Source organism: Talpa occidentalis, unplaced genomic scaffold, assembly GCF_014898055.3.
Source record: "Talpa occidentalis isolate TD23 unplaced genomic scaffold, MPIMG_talOcc4v2.1 talOcc4.10, whole genome shotgun sequence".
Taxonomy (NCBI): Eukaryota; Metazoa; Chordata; class Mammalia; order Eulipotyphla; family Talpidae; genus Talpa; species Talpa occidentalis.
The window spans coordinates 26,689,390-26,704,313 of record NW_023600993.1 but is presented as its reverse complement, the minus strand read 5'-3'; the positions used below and the strand labels follow the sequence as shown (position 1 = coordinate 26,704,313).

Genomic DNA, 14,924 nt, shown 5'->3' with positions numbered 1-14,924 from the left:
TAAAAAAAAAATAAAATAGTACAGGTTCAAAAAAAATAAATAAATAAACCATTGTGAAATGTTTCCTGTGAGCTTATAATTGTAATCCCATTTCAGAATGGTTACTACTGGTTGAGAAATTAAAACTAACCAAACCTATTCCTTTACCAATGAATGTCCAGGTTTTAAAATAACAACAGAAAAGGACCAGTTAATGGTATAAAAATGGCTGAATTGTTTGCAAATTTATTATTTATTAATTCTAATTTTAATTCTTAGAATATTGTATATACCTATATGTATCTTAGTATTTAGTCTTATAAACTTTAGCATGGCATTCATCTTGATTAGGTTTATTTCTGCTATTTTTTTAATTGAGGGAACATTGGTATATATAGCATTATATAGGTGTAAAGTGTATCATCTTATAAATCAATGTCTGTATATACTACATTATGATCACCATTAAAAGGCTAAATGCCCATCTATCATAATACAGTTGCCCCCTTTTAACTGATTTACCCCCCTCCTTCCATCTTCCCCTATTGTAACCACCATTTTGTTCTTGTAGTCTAAGAGTTTTTGTTTTGTTTTATTTATTCATTTATTTTGTCTCTGTATCTAACACACGAATGAAGTCCTGTGGTGATCTCTCTCCGTCTGACCTATTTCACTTAGCACAGTACCTCTGGGTCCATTTGTGTTGTTGCACATGGCAGCGTTTTTTTATAGTTGAATAGTATTCTATTGTGTCTATACCATGTATCTTTATATACACACAGTCACTGATGGGCATTTAGGTTGTTACCAGTTGTGGTTATCCTGAATAGTACTGCAATGAACATAAAATCTCTTAAAATTAGTGTTTTTGTATTCCTTACATATATATCTATATAGAAGCAGGAGAGCTGAATCATATGGTCTTTCCATTCTTAATTTTTTAGCAATTGCCATCCTGTTTTCCATGCCTGCACCATGAAAATATTTCTACCGACAGTGTATGAGCGTTCTCTTTTCTCAGCATCCTCACCAACACTTGTATCTTTTATTTTTAATAATGGTCATTCTTACAGGTATGAGATGATATCTCACTGTTGTTTTGATTTACATTTCCCTGGTAGTAAGCGCTGCTGAATATTTTTCCATGTGCCTGTGGGGCATCTGTATGTCTTCTTTGGAGGAATGTCTGTTCAGATCTTCTGCCCATTTTTTAATTAGGTTGTTTTTGGTTGATGTTTAGTTGTATGAATTCTTTTTATAATATGTATGTCATATGTTATATTTATGTAAATATGTGGTATATGATTTGCAAATATCTTCTCCCATTTAGTATGCTGTTTCTTCATTTTAATGATTGTTTTGGGGAGCTTTTTGAATTATGTTTCAGTTTCCTTAATAGTGATCGGTCTGTTTAAATTTTCTATTTCTTCCTGATTCTCTTGGGAAATCATATAATACTAAGGATCTATCATTTCTTCTAGGTTTTTGATTAGTTTTAAAGTTTTCATTTCTTTTCTGTTTCCTTGCATAATGGAATTGTGGAATATGTTCTAATCCTAAAATCACCTTATCTGCAGAGAGAGGGTCTTTTTTTTTTTTTTTTTTTAAGATTTATTTATTTATTTATACACGCACTGGGTACAGTCAGAAGCATGGGAGGGTGAGAGAATTCACCAGAGCCAGAGGGGAGAGCAAACTGACAAAACACACTGCTGAGGGGAGCAGCGGGCTGCAGGAGAGGTCTGTCGCGCCATGTAGGACCCTCGCCCGGCAGCCGGGGATCAAACCGTAGGACCCTCTCCCGGCAGCCGGGGATCAAACCGGCACTGCAGAGGCCGCGGGCAGCTTTGCAACCTAGCACTCAACCGCTGTACCACCGGGGAGGCCCCAGAGAGAGGGTCTTACTCTCCCATCTTTCTCCTCCTTCACTAACTAAATCCATGATCCAGGTTTGGAGCCGAAGAAAGAGACTCAGTAGAATTACAGCTTCTCCCCTTTCTATTTACTAGAATTCGACTGTACTCACTCGGCAGAAAAGTGTGTGCTAGAAGGATACACCTGTTCCAGGCCTGCCACTTGGCTCTCGGGGTAGTTTGTGATGGCAATGGATGCAGCTAAGCTGAACGCCCACGACACTCAGTGGGAAACTTCTTGGATATTTATTTTCAGGTTTTCCAGACCACTGACCATGAGATTTCCTTGTCATGCTAAAGGAATATTGATAGACTGTTAGGAAACACTGAATCCAAAAAAAACAAAAGAAATGGATACAAATTGAAAAAGAGGAAGATGACAGTTATCAGGAAGGACTAATAAGTTGGAGTCTTTTTTTTTTTAATTAATTTATGCATAGAAGAACTGGGGTGTAGGCCAGAGGTATGGGGCATCAGAGAAGCTTCACCAGAGACAGAGTGGGGAGCAGAACAGTCAGATTGACAGAAAATACACTGCTGAGGGGAGCAGTGGGCGAGACAGGAGAGGTCTGCTGCGCCGTATGTGGGTCACCTCCCTGGTTGGGGATTGAACTGAGACCAGTGTGGTGACATTGCTGAGACTTAACCCCTAGGCCACCAAGGAGGCCCCCAGGTTGGAGTCTTTATTTTTATTTATTTATTTATTTATTTATTTTTAAAGGTTTATTTATTTATTTATACAAGCACTGGGTACAGTCAGAAGCGCGGGAGGGTGAGAGAATTCACCAGCGCCAGAGCAGGGAGCAGAGCAGGCAGAAGGACCAAAGTACACTGCTGAGGAGAGCAGCGGGCGGCAGGAGAGGTCTGCACGCCATGTGGAACCCTCCACCGTTGGCCGGGGAGCAGCTGGGGATTGAACCGACGCTGCAGAGGCTGCGGGCAGCTTCGCAACCCAGCGCTCAACCGCTGCGCCACCTGGGAGGCCCAGGTTGGAGTCTTTATATAAAGAACTTCTCAAAGTACTCCTAGCCGTGGAACCCTTCAGGTGCGAGTCTGTGCGAGTCATGTACTACATACTACTGTTCCTTTGCACTTCCATATGGCTGTAGAGAGTTGTATGCATATTTTTTTCCTCTAAGATTTTGATAGTTACACAAACTTTAAAACATGAATTGGGGATGGGGATTCTTATAAGACCAGTACTGTGCAGTACAATTTTTCTGCAATGATAGAAATGTTCTCTATTTATTTTTTTCTGGTGGGGTAGCCTCTAGGTACATGTGGCTATTGAGCACTTGAGATGCCTGTTGCTCATGTATCTGAAGAACTGAAATTTAAAGATTTTATATAATTAATTTTAATTTTAATTTTATGTAATTAAGTTATTGTCCACTACTGTGAACAGTGTGTTTCTTTTTCGACTGTAGCTCCAGAACAATCTTCTCATCCAGAGTAGTGGTTGAGAAGACAGTTGGAGGGAGAAGCAAAGAGAGGGCACAAGGTCATGGGCATGAAGGTTGACCTCCATTCAGAAAAATGGAGATTTTTATGGACCTCAGTATATCCTCACATTTTAATGGGTCAGATGGGAACATTGTTTGGGGAGTAACTGCTGCTAAGAGCTTGGTGTCCTTATTCTTGATCTGTCTTGATGACTTTTGTTTTTTTACATCCGTGGGCTTGGATTTTAGTGCCCAGATGAATGAAAATTCCAATTTACAGGCTAGGTCAAAAGATGCTTACCCCTTGGCTCTTCCTGGGGTTCACTGTGCCCCATTTTGATGATTTTAGTGGTGATAGTCTATTTCATTAGGGTAGCTTTTACATCTTAGTGAGAAATGAAGTCTGGGAAATAAAGGACCTTGCTAAAGAGTTTTGCTGTTCTCTAAACCAGAGTTTCCCTGACATTAACGTGCACACGAGTCCTTTGGGAGTGCACTGAAATGTGCCTTGATTTAGCAGGTTTGTGATAGTTCTGCAGTTCTCACCAGTTGCCAGGGGTGCCAGAGACCACTTTGAGCGGAAGCATTTACTCTTGGGCGGGATTGTCACTGTCTCTACTATCCCTCACGGCCACCGCCAGATGGCAGCACGTCCCCCTCTCGAGCCGTTGCTCAGCTTTTTCTCAGGTTGTTTGTGATCTTTGTTTGATTCATCCCTGTGTGGCCCTTTAGAGTAAGAATAAATCTATGACTCTGAAGCCTTTTTCTCTGGTCTTGTTACAGGCAGGGGGAGGGGCACCCCAGAACTCCCAAAACCTGCCCCTTCTAAATAGGTTCTGCCATCCTCCCATCAAGACAATGCATACTCTAGTGCGTAAGACCTTGAATGGAAAGGAACTTTAATACAATTAGGGTGCAATAAAGAGAAGACAAAGAATATAGTTTCCAAATCAAGCACCCAAAGTTACCCATCCCCTTGTGGGTAAATGCCCAGCCAAACAGGATTGGCCCAGAGCAGGGCCACTGAGGCACGAAAGCCTGGCACAAGTCTAAGGCACCTTTGGCAGGAAACCATAGGAAAGGGGCAGAAGGAGCCAGACGAGTCTGGAAAGAAAAGAGCAAAATCAAAATCAAGATAAAAGCTGCCATTGTTAACCTCCCCACGGTCTCTCACCCATGTCTGTTTCAGCCAGTCCAAGACCAAGAAGCAAGTGCAGCTTCTTCACATGTCTCTGCTCCATGTGCCTCCTCCAGGTCTCTTTCTTGCTCTCCACACTTCTTCCTTCCTTCACCCTATTTTCTCTCAGCTTCTCCTCCTTCCTCCTCAGCTCCTCCCTTCCTTGGGTGGGGCAAGGAACCTGGAATCTCCCATTTTCCTGGAGACCACCCTGTTACAATCCTCCATCAGAGAATCAATTGCTTTTTGCTCTGCCCGTGCAGGACCCTCCAGCACATCAGAGTACACTGGAACTGGCTCTTTGTGTCAGTTTCTCCCAGAGATCCAGCCTCTGACTCAGGCTCTGATTTGGCAGCTGCATCCTTCAGCACCAGGCAGTGCCCTACTTTTAGTTTGCCCACATGGGGTATTGACTTACAGAATGCCCATCATACTTTTTCTTACAAAAGCAATATGATCTTTTTTAAAAGAAAATTTATAATGTATAGAAAAGGAAAACAAGCAAAACATATTATTTCTCTATAAACCCATCTGCCCTCCAAAATTAGTTTGTCTTGTTCACTGAAATAATGTTGCCTCTTAGGGCGGCAGCTTTGGGATTGGAGCAGGATGAGAGAAAGATAAAGTCCAAGTGGAGAGAGGCCTAGAGGGGCTGCCGCAGGAAGGAGCAGCCCCAACCCATGCAGTCTCATGTTTAATTAGAACTAGGATGTGAGAAGGTGGGCAGGTACTTGGGGAATGTACAGCGTGGGGATGGAGCTGGAAGGGATAACTCTGAAGTAAAAAAGTCAGGAGAAAGAAAAGTACTGGATGGTGTCACTAATGTGTGGAATATAAAGTAACTAAACTGAGAGTCAGAGAAAGACAAGCTGAAAAACTAACCCTTGCTGGCTGACTACAGAACTGAAGCACCAATGTTGGGGGGGCAGGGGTGGTGGTGGACTATGGGTGAGTGGGTTGTGGGCACACTATGGTCGTGATTCCTGTTAGGAAAGAGATGGAGGCCAGTCCTGGATTTCGGCACCAGAATGTTGGAAAAGAAAGGAGGCCAAGAGTATCCAACAAACGTGGGCTTTATTAAAAATTTGTGAGATGATGACTCTGCAGGCCAGAATCACGCCCCAAAATGGGAGCTCCAGTCTTTATAGGGTTTGGCCACTGCTAGAATTTTGGGTGTGTGTGGGGGGGTCTCTTCTGCCGGAGGGGGTCTGCTGGAGTTGTTTACGCTGGGGGCAGGTCTGTTGGAACTCTTTACTGTTGTCACCTTTATCTCTGATTTTGCTTATCTCAGGTTCCCTGGTGCCTAGTTGTGTGTGTGTGTTTGGGTGTGGGGGAGGTGTTTATGAGGGGCCTGTGTGTGCTCTCTTCAATACCTGATGGGGTTATCCCAATATTACCTCAATTAAAAATGTAAATGAATAAAACATATAAAGAAAAAAGAGCATGAAAGTAGGAAACTCCTTCATCTCTTCACAACTTGACAGCGCTGAAGCTGTGGGCCAGGCCCTTCCCATTGGGTGTGAAAACAAAGGCTCAGAACAGGTTTGTTAGAAAAGGGACAGAAGGGCCTCGCCTAGTGGCTCAGGGCTTGAGCGCTGGCTGCGAAGCTGTCCACAGCCTCTGCAGCGCCAGTTTGATCCCCGGCCACCGGCAAGGGTCCCACATGGCGCGCAGACCTCTCCTGCCGCGCCCGCTGCTCCCCTCGGCAGTGTATTTCGTCGTCTGCCTGTTCTGTTCCCTGCTCTGGCTCTGGTGAATTCTCTCACCCTCCTGTGCTTCTGACTGTACCCAGCGCTTGTATAAATAAATAAATAAATCTTAAAAAAAAAATAAAATAAAGCAACTGCATGGTTTAAAAAAAAGAAAAGAAAAGGGACAGAAGAGTAAAAGACACTTGCGTAGACACAAATGAGCAGGAAGTGCTGCCCGGAAAGGGACACGTTTGCTGAAAGAGAGGCCTGCATGGTTGCAGGTGGGCGGCTTTGAGGACAGCTGGCTCTGCTAAGGGAAGTCAGTGAAGAGAAGCCCAGCACTGTACAGGTCACAGGCAGGCAGGGAGCTGCTGTGCTGTGGAGTGAGAGAGTTGGTGAAAAGAAGCACCTGCATAATCACAGGTGGGTAGAAGTTCTGCTGCCCCGTGCCAGTGCAGAGACTGCTCTGATATAGACTTCTTCTCTTTGGGAGGGGCTCACTCCTTGTGAGCCTTCAGTTTCTGCCTGATTTTGGATAACTATGCTGCATCTGAAAGGGACCGGAGATTCTACAATGGGCTCAATCTCCATATCTTTACCTTTGGGTCTTCACTCTAGACACTCCCTACAGTGGTCTGATACCTGCTTGGATCTTATGTTTTGTAATCTAAGCATTGGCGCCTGAGGATCTTGGTTTCTATGGCTGGGTCAATGGCTATGTTAATCCCTTCTATCCCCACCTACTTGTGTGAGCCAGGTTTCTGGTCTTGTGGCACCACCTTTCCCCCTTTTTTTCTATTCTTGTCCTTCATCATTTTCACTGCTGGAGAGATGCCTCCTTCCTCTTGGTGTTGCAGAAATAAATTCTAGCCTTTTACCTAGGCAAGGGTAGAACAAGCGGTACTTTAGGAATGGTGAGGTTAGGAAAGCTTTATTACTCATGCATGAGGTCTCAGACCTGGGTAGTCCCATAAGGTCTGAGCACTGGTCTAGAGACAAAGAGTTTCTTTTATACACAACCACTTTACATTGATAAAGTTGGTGAGTTAGGGTACAAATCTTGACACAGGAAAAGGGGCAGGACACAAATCTTCCAGGATGGCCTGCTGCCAGGCCTTGTTTAGATATGCTTATTAAGGAAGCAAACTTATTATTTACTTTACATTTCCAGGTCTATGACTCTTTAACAGGGAAAGATTTCTTTTTCTTAGCAGTTCCTTTTCATTGGCTGTTTCTGCTGCTAGGACAGGAGGTTTGGGAGGTTGGCATGCACCTGGGCATCACCGTGGCCCTACACCGTCTTCACCATCAGTTTCCCTGAACTGCTCTATGGGTTATCTCCTGCTGCCAGACAAACTACCCCCCCACCTCAGTGGCTTCAAGCAACGAGCATTTATTTAGCTTGTGATCCTGCAGTTCAGCGATTTGGCTGGGCTGTTCTTGTGGTATTAACTCCTTCAAATGTCTGTAGACTTGCTGATCGTGGCCAGGCCCTTTCACATATATGCGACCCCATTTGGACAGCTGGACTAATTCACTCTTTTGTTCTCTGCTGTCCCTTATCCCGCATCAGACTAGCTTGGACCTGTTCATGTGGAAGGAGCCAGGGCCCCTTAAGCCTTGCTAGAGCTACACGGGACCTCTTGAGGCCTAGGCTTAGAACTGGGCACCAGACTCCACTGCATTCTGTTTATCACAGCAAACCATGTATGCAGGCTAGAATCAAGGATGGGGGGGGTGGTGTCAGTTTCCTCTCTCAATGGAAGTATAACAGGGTGGTCCCCAGGAAAGGGGGAGGTTCCAGGTTTCCTGCCCCACCCAAAAGGAGGGTGGAGCTGAGCAGAGAGAGGAGACTGAGGAAGGAAGGAAGCAGGATGGAGCCTGAAGGAGACCTGGAGGAGGCACATGGAATGGAGAGACATGTGAAGAAACTGTGCTTGCCTTTTGGTCGTAGACTGGGTGACAGAGATGTGGGTGAGAGACCCGTGGGGAGGTGACCATGGCGGTTTTTATCTTGATTTTGATTTTGCTCTTTTCCTTCCAGACTTGTCTGGTGGTTTCTGATCCTTTTCTGTGGGTCACCACTGGAAGATGCTTTAGACTTGTGGCAGTCTTGGGGGCCTTGCTCTGGGCCAATCCTGCTTAGGTGGACTTTTACCCTCTATGGGAAGGGTAACATTCGGTGCTTGATTTAGAAACTATATTCTTTGCCTTTTCTGTATTGTTTCCTAATTGTATTAAAGTTTCTTCCCCTTAAAGTCTTATTTTTTTTGTGTGTGTGTTGATGTGGAGGATGGCAGAACCCATTTTGAGCAGGCAGGTTTTGGGGGGTCTGGGGTGCACCTCTCCCTGCCCTTTAACAGAAGGAGCTGCAAAGTCACATGGCATATGCACTGAGGAGAGAGAATAGTCAGTTTTGCAGTCTGCCTCAGCAGTGATCTCTGTACTGAGTCAGCATCATCTGGTGTCTTTTTGCAGGACTAAGCAATCGTGACGGACCCTCAAACGAAAGCGACATCTTCCGGAGAACCTTGGAGCAGCTGGTGAAGTACATGAACTCTGGAAATGGGATATCGCTTAAAAACTTTCTGAAGCAAGATGTCGTTCAGAGGTTCTTACGCCTCCTTTCTTCTATGCAAGGTGATTATTCTCTCAACATTCAATTGTGTTAGAGATGATGTATGCACATAAAACTCTGCTAATATCCTTTAAAAATTAATTTAAAAAAGAACTGTCATGATCTACATGTAAAACGTTCAAACAGCACAAAATATTCTTCAGTGAAATGTCTATCATCCACCCCTGAACTTCTAGTCCTACCCCCACGTGACCTCTGCTACTAGTTTTTCATGTGTCCTCCTAGACTTCTGCTTTGCTTATACAATCACTTTGAAAATGATGGCATAATTGTAGGTTTTTGGGCCTAGTCTCCCAGCCAGGAATGCTCCCAGGCTGCAAGGGCAGCAATGAGTCCCAGCAACTAGACCACCACGGGTTGATGTCTCATGAAGCTGCAGCAGGAACTTCACAGATGCTCAGGCAAGCAAGAGAGAAGAGGCAGGTTTGTTTAGAGAAAGAAGTTTATTGAGGAGAAAAAGAACAGAAATAAAGTGGGACTCCCAGGCCATGGAACCATGCCAGGGAGTGACAAGGAAGCCAAAGTGGAGTCGTGTCTCAGGGAATATAGACCTTCTTTCCCTCATTATTCTGAAGCTCCACCAGTCTCTTTGTGATTGGTTGGTTCTTGGTGGTCTCACTTAATCTGCTACTGGGGCGGGGGTCTTCACATTCCTTATGTAACAGGTTTGTCTCTCCCCGTTTGTTGCATCTTCCCTCTTGTTTGATAGATTTATCTTTATGACCCAGTCTCCCAGATGAGAATCCCTGCATTTTAAGGAAGAGAAAGTCAAACATCAGCTATTGAAGAAAAACAGGCTGGCACCCACTGGTCTCAGTGCTGACCCCTTCCCATCTCCCCCTTGCATAAATTTCCCTGCACTCTGTCATAGGGCAGGACGGTGGTCTTCCAGACATGAGTCTGCTGCCCTCCTAATGTGTCAACAAATTAAACCACTCTCCTTTTCCCCAAACTCTGCCTCCCTTTATTGGCTGAGGGAAACTGAGGCTGGGGTTTGGTAACAATGTTGACCTTAGTCCTGGGATGTTTATTATTCCCAGAAGAATTAGTTACATTCCTTTTGTTGTCCTTATCTCTGGAGCCTTCCTTAACTCTCCAGAGGTCCCCACCTGCACTGTCCTTGAGGCTGCCTAATTCTCCCTAACTTGCCATAGGACTCAAAAATACCACAGATGTTTCTCTTCTGTAGATACTTGTTAATATTAGAATATAAAGTTTTATAGATTGAACACTAATTTTTTCATTATCGGTGAAAGGTTCGGCGCGGTGAAGAAAAGGAGAGCCGGGCTAAATTTCTCAGAGGAAGGGAAAGTTTATTGCGCCCCGGGCGGACATCACGGACCCAAGGTGGGGGTCAGTGAAGCCGTGCACATTGTCAGGGGGAGGCAAGGTTTTATAGGGTGAGGAAAGGTCAGGTGGGAAACTGGGTTCCTATGGCAGGAAAAAGTTTGCAGGGGTGGGGTGGGGGTAGGGGGTAGTTTCTTTGTCTGAATTCTCTAGGCAGGCTTAGGCATTCCTGTTCCCTGGTGGGTTTTTGCATTCCAGCCTCCTGCATGGACCTTTCAATTGGAAAAATCAGGAAACTTCTCGGAAAGATCTTAGATGACATTCTTTAGTAATTAGGGAAGATTCTAGAAATCTAAGTAGGTGAAATTTAGTATTTTTTAAAATAGTTGGTATGGTGGAGTGGAACTATTTTGCAGGGCTGAGATTTCTCATGGAGAAGATAGGAAGCAAATTACTTTCATTTAGGTGACTCTTGTCTTCTCCCCTTCTTCCATTCCTCTCAGCTTTTTTTATTGGCAAGGTTACCACACAAAATGCAGAATACTAGTTGACTTTGAATTTTAGATAAACAAGGGGGAAAAATTTCAGTATGTTCCAGATATACTAATATTTTGTTTACCAGGAATTCAAATTTAACTGATGTCTTATAATTTTAATTGCTCTATCTGGCATTCTCATTACTAAGAGTCTTTCCAAAAAATTTCCACTAATAAGATGCACCAGCAGGATGAACTGGGACAACCATTATCCTGTCTCCAGACATCACAGGTCAGATGGAAGCACTTATACATTGTGATAAAAAACAAAGAATTGGGATTAAACCATCCTTTCACCATCACCCAGCAACTCTTGACTTTTTAATTATTCTCTAGGATCTCCCTGTGTTTCAAGATTCCTTAAATAGGACACACTCTTAATATTATGCATAGTGTAAGCTGAGTTGATGGCCCAAGTCAATATTCTTCCTTAAGCACAATCACTGTTCTGTTCTCCTTTTCAAAGGGCATTTTTCACCTTCCCAAGAAGCTCACAGACAGCACTTACATTGACATTCACGAGTGGCATTAATTACTTCTTATAGTTTCCCCAGTGCCTAAAAATACCAGTTGCGTTAATTAAGCACATAGGTGTTGGGTTGTAGTTGATGACAGAAATCATATGAACCTTTTTCTGGAATGTGGTGTATTCTTATTTTTGAAAGAAATTCCTCCTGACCTGGTTTGGGACATTAATGGAAACTATGCCAAAGCCTGCATCAAATTTTTACTGGAAAAGCAGAAGTGGCCAGAAGTGCTCCTGTTGCTGACCCGCAAAGTGAGCGGGGAGCCCCCGCTAGGAGAGGGCTTCATTCCAGACTGCAGCTTCTCAGACTTCGACCTCTGTGGCTTCATCCCCCACCTCATTGCCTGGGACCAGCGGAGGATCCTGCTACTGGGCCTCCTGATAGACAGCGGAGGTGAGCATGTGCAGACGTGACCCTGGAGCGCTGTCCATGGACCTGTGGCCCCTGTCACCAGAGACTTTTGGAGACGCCTTTATTTTATTTTTTTTAAGATTTATTTATTTATGCATGCACGAACTGGGGTGTGTGCCAGAGGTGCAGGGGATGGGAGCTAGGGTGAGAGGATTCACCAGAGACAGAGTGGGGAGCAGAACAGGCAGATTGACTGAAATACACTGCTGAGGGGAGCAGCAGGCAAGGCAGGAGAGGTCTGCTGCGCCATGTGGATAGCTCCCTGGCCTGCCGGGGATCTAACTTGTGCTGCAGAGTCTGCGGATAGCTTCACAGTGCTGTGCTTAATCCCTTGCGCCACCAGGGAGGCCCTGGAGATGCCTTTAAATTTTGCCTCCTCCTCTTGCATCAAGTCTTCTTGCTCTGAAGCCATGGTGGGGCTAGCCCACGCTGGCAGTTGGTGTAACCCTGTAGGAACTCTGCACCTTTGTGAATTCCACTTAACCTCTATTATCTTCTCTGTCTCTTGGGTGAGAAGCCGTGGGTATGTGGAGGATGCTTGTTTCTGGCTTAGCCCACAGTACTCATTTCTGTTTCCTGCTGAGTCCCCTCCCCTCTACTCAACTTTCGTGGGTTCTAAGCAACTCTGTGGCATTCTTTTCTAATGAGCAGATTGGGATTTGGAAGCTTGTTTTTAAAGTAACAGCCAAATAATTGGTGGGTGGACACATCTGCTGCTTTAATCAGCAAAGTCACACTTGACTGGATATGTGTCTGGAGTGCACAGACATCTTGCTGGATTGGGTTTTATTTGAAAACTAATTTAGAATCACCAACATCCTCCCACTCCCCCTCCCCCTCCCTGCAAATGCCATTACTAGCTGTGTGGCCTTGGACATGCTATTTTTGCCTCCCTGGCCTCATTTGTAAAACAGGAATGGTAATAGTCTCTCTTTCTTGGGGCTGTTTTGCATATTAAATGAGTTCCTGTTGCAAGCTCTTGGGCGTGTGCCTGGGCTGTTCCTGCTTGCTTGCCTTCTGCTTGCTTTTAGGGGAAATGCCCTTCACAGGAGTATCACCCCTGGGTCCTATCCTAGGCTTTCAAAATACCAACCAAAGTATTGGCTTCATTCAAGGCCATCAGAGGCGAATGGAAGCCTCTTACAGTTTATTTGTACAAACCCATTCCTTTTGTGGAGTGTTATTGTTACATATACACCTCCTTTTGGGGAGGTACCGAGTGTCGTCCCCCCCCCCCCCATTTACATGCAGCTGCCTTGGACTGGCTACTGGAAACAGGGCATGGATTTGAGCAGCCAGGTGGAGGTGTAAGGCAGGCCACCTAAAAAAAAGGTTTCTTGTTCTGGGCCCAACTTGCACTCTGGTACTGCTGGGAAGGAGACATTGAAGGAGACATGTGGAGGAGAGTCATGTAGAGACACCTGGAGACACACATGGGTGAGAGACATGTGGGGAGCTGACAATGGCAGCTCTTATCTTGATGTGGTCTCTCCTTCTATGCCAGCTTTCTGGGTCCTGCTTCAGAATCCTTTCCCTATATTCCCTATATTCTGCTAAGGCAGAAGTTACCTTAGCCTTATGGCTAGCTTTTGGGCAAGCTTTTGGGCCTCTGGCCCCACTTCAGGCCGACCCACTTTGGGCATTTGCCCACAGATTTGGATAATTTGGGGTATTTTATTGAAAGAAGTTTCCTTTTCCTCTCTCTCTCTATGCACACTGACTCCGTTAACGTCCTTTCACTCTATAAGAGTCTGCTGCCTTGGTCTTTATTTATTTATTTTTAATTTTTTTTGTTGTTGTTGTTCTTTTTTTTTTTTTTTTTTTTTTTTAAATAGAGGCATGTTTTATTTATTTATTTGTTTGTTTGTTTTTGTTTATACAAGCACTGGGTACAGTCAGAAGCGCGGGAGGGTGAGAGAATTCACCAGAGCCAGAGCGGGGAGCAGAGCAGGCAGAAGGACCGAAGCACACTGCTGAGGGGAGCAGCGGGTGGCAGGAGAGGTCTGCACGCCATGCGGGACCCTCCTCCGGTGGCCTGGGCGCAGCCGGGGATCGAACCGGTGCCGCAGAGGCCACGGGCAGCTTCGCAAGCCAGCGCTCAACCACTGCACCACCGGGGAGGCCCCTGCCTTGGTCTTTATACTGCGGATGGCAGGACGCTTTTACACCATTTGCCCCATTTGTTTGGGGTCTCTGGGCACCCCTTGGTCACACTCTAATGTTACTACTTCTGCCTGGAAACTATGGCCATTGTGGATTTCTTTGCTCCCAGGATTCAGCAAGTACTTATTGAGCAAATCTCTGGGCTCAGGGGCCATGAACAGAAAGGAATTAATGCAGGCTGCTGGGGGCAAGTGCAGCAGGGTCAGGGTGCCTGTAGTATGAGGGAATGTATGGACTAAGTAAAGGAAGGTGATGTGGGGGCTGAGAAGTGTGGGGGAAGATGGCAACTGAGGGCACATGGCCATTCCCCAGTAGAAGCTGGCAGAAGAAGCTCTGGTGTCCTGGTCGCTGACTGGGCATCAGGGCCACTTCCTCCATCCCGATTCAGGTGTTCATGGCTCCCCACTTCAGGGCAGTGCTGAAGGGGGAAGGCCCTTGGTCCTGTGGGGCATGAGGGGGCAATGGGGAGGTGGGAGAGGCAAGGCCTACCTGGGCAGGCGAAGGAGCTGGCCTTTCACCCTGAGGTCCGTGGAAGCCCCTGCCGCCCAGGAAGGCGGTGGTAGGAGAGACTCAGAAGTGGCTGGTGTCTACTCTGCTCTTGGACTCAGGAGCAGAAGTGCCTGCCCTCCTCAGGTGAGTGGCTGAACCCATCAGGAGATGTAACTCACAAGTGCCCTTCCCCTCTGTCCCCCTCCCCCAGTCTTGCCCCAGGGTCTTGGGGCGAACCAGAAGAGACCGATCACCGTGTGCCTACAGCATGAGGACTTCGAGTTGGCTTTTCTACTCTTGACTAAGAATGCAGACCCCCATGGTATTTCTCTCAGGGAAGGGGATACTCCTTTGCATGCTGCACTCCACATCTATTTAGAAGACAAAGGTAAGCCTTTATTTGTTAACTACTCTTGCACTCAAGGAAGCTGGATATTAGAACCAATGCTGTGCATTCTGGTCTTTACCGTCAGGAAGACCAACCATCTGGAAAAACTCATTTCTTGGCCAGTCGTCCCCTTGTCTCCTGGCCCCTCACCCATAGCTTGATGGGGTGAAGTGACCTTCATGTTAGTGATCGGGGTGTTGATAGAGGATTCTTAAGTTTTAAAGTTGGCAGTCCACAGCTGATAAGTATTATCCATTTATAATTTGTCACAGTACTAAGTGTA

The 14,924-nt window shown here is 45.6% G+C and overlaps 1 protein-coding gene across 6 annotated transcripts in view; it reads left to right on the top strand.

Moving 5' to 3' along the window:
• Positions 1-14,924, top strand: part of TRANK1 (tetratricopeptide repeat and ankyrin repeat containing 1) — a 95,410-nt gene that overhangs the window by 44,519 nt on the left and 35,967 nt on the right. For all 6 annotated transcript variants that reach the window (XM_037526223.2, XM_037526197.2, XM_037526181.2 and 3 more), the window contains exons 10-12: positions 8,681-8,842; positions 11,329-11,583; positions 14,465-14,641. In XM_037526223.2, coding sequence (XP_037382120.1) covers positions 8,681-8,842; positions 11,329-11,583; positions 14,465-14,641 — 594 coding nt within the window. The remainder of the gene's footprint in view (positions 1-8,680; positions 8,843-11,328; positions 11,584-14,464; positions 14,642-14,924) is intronic.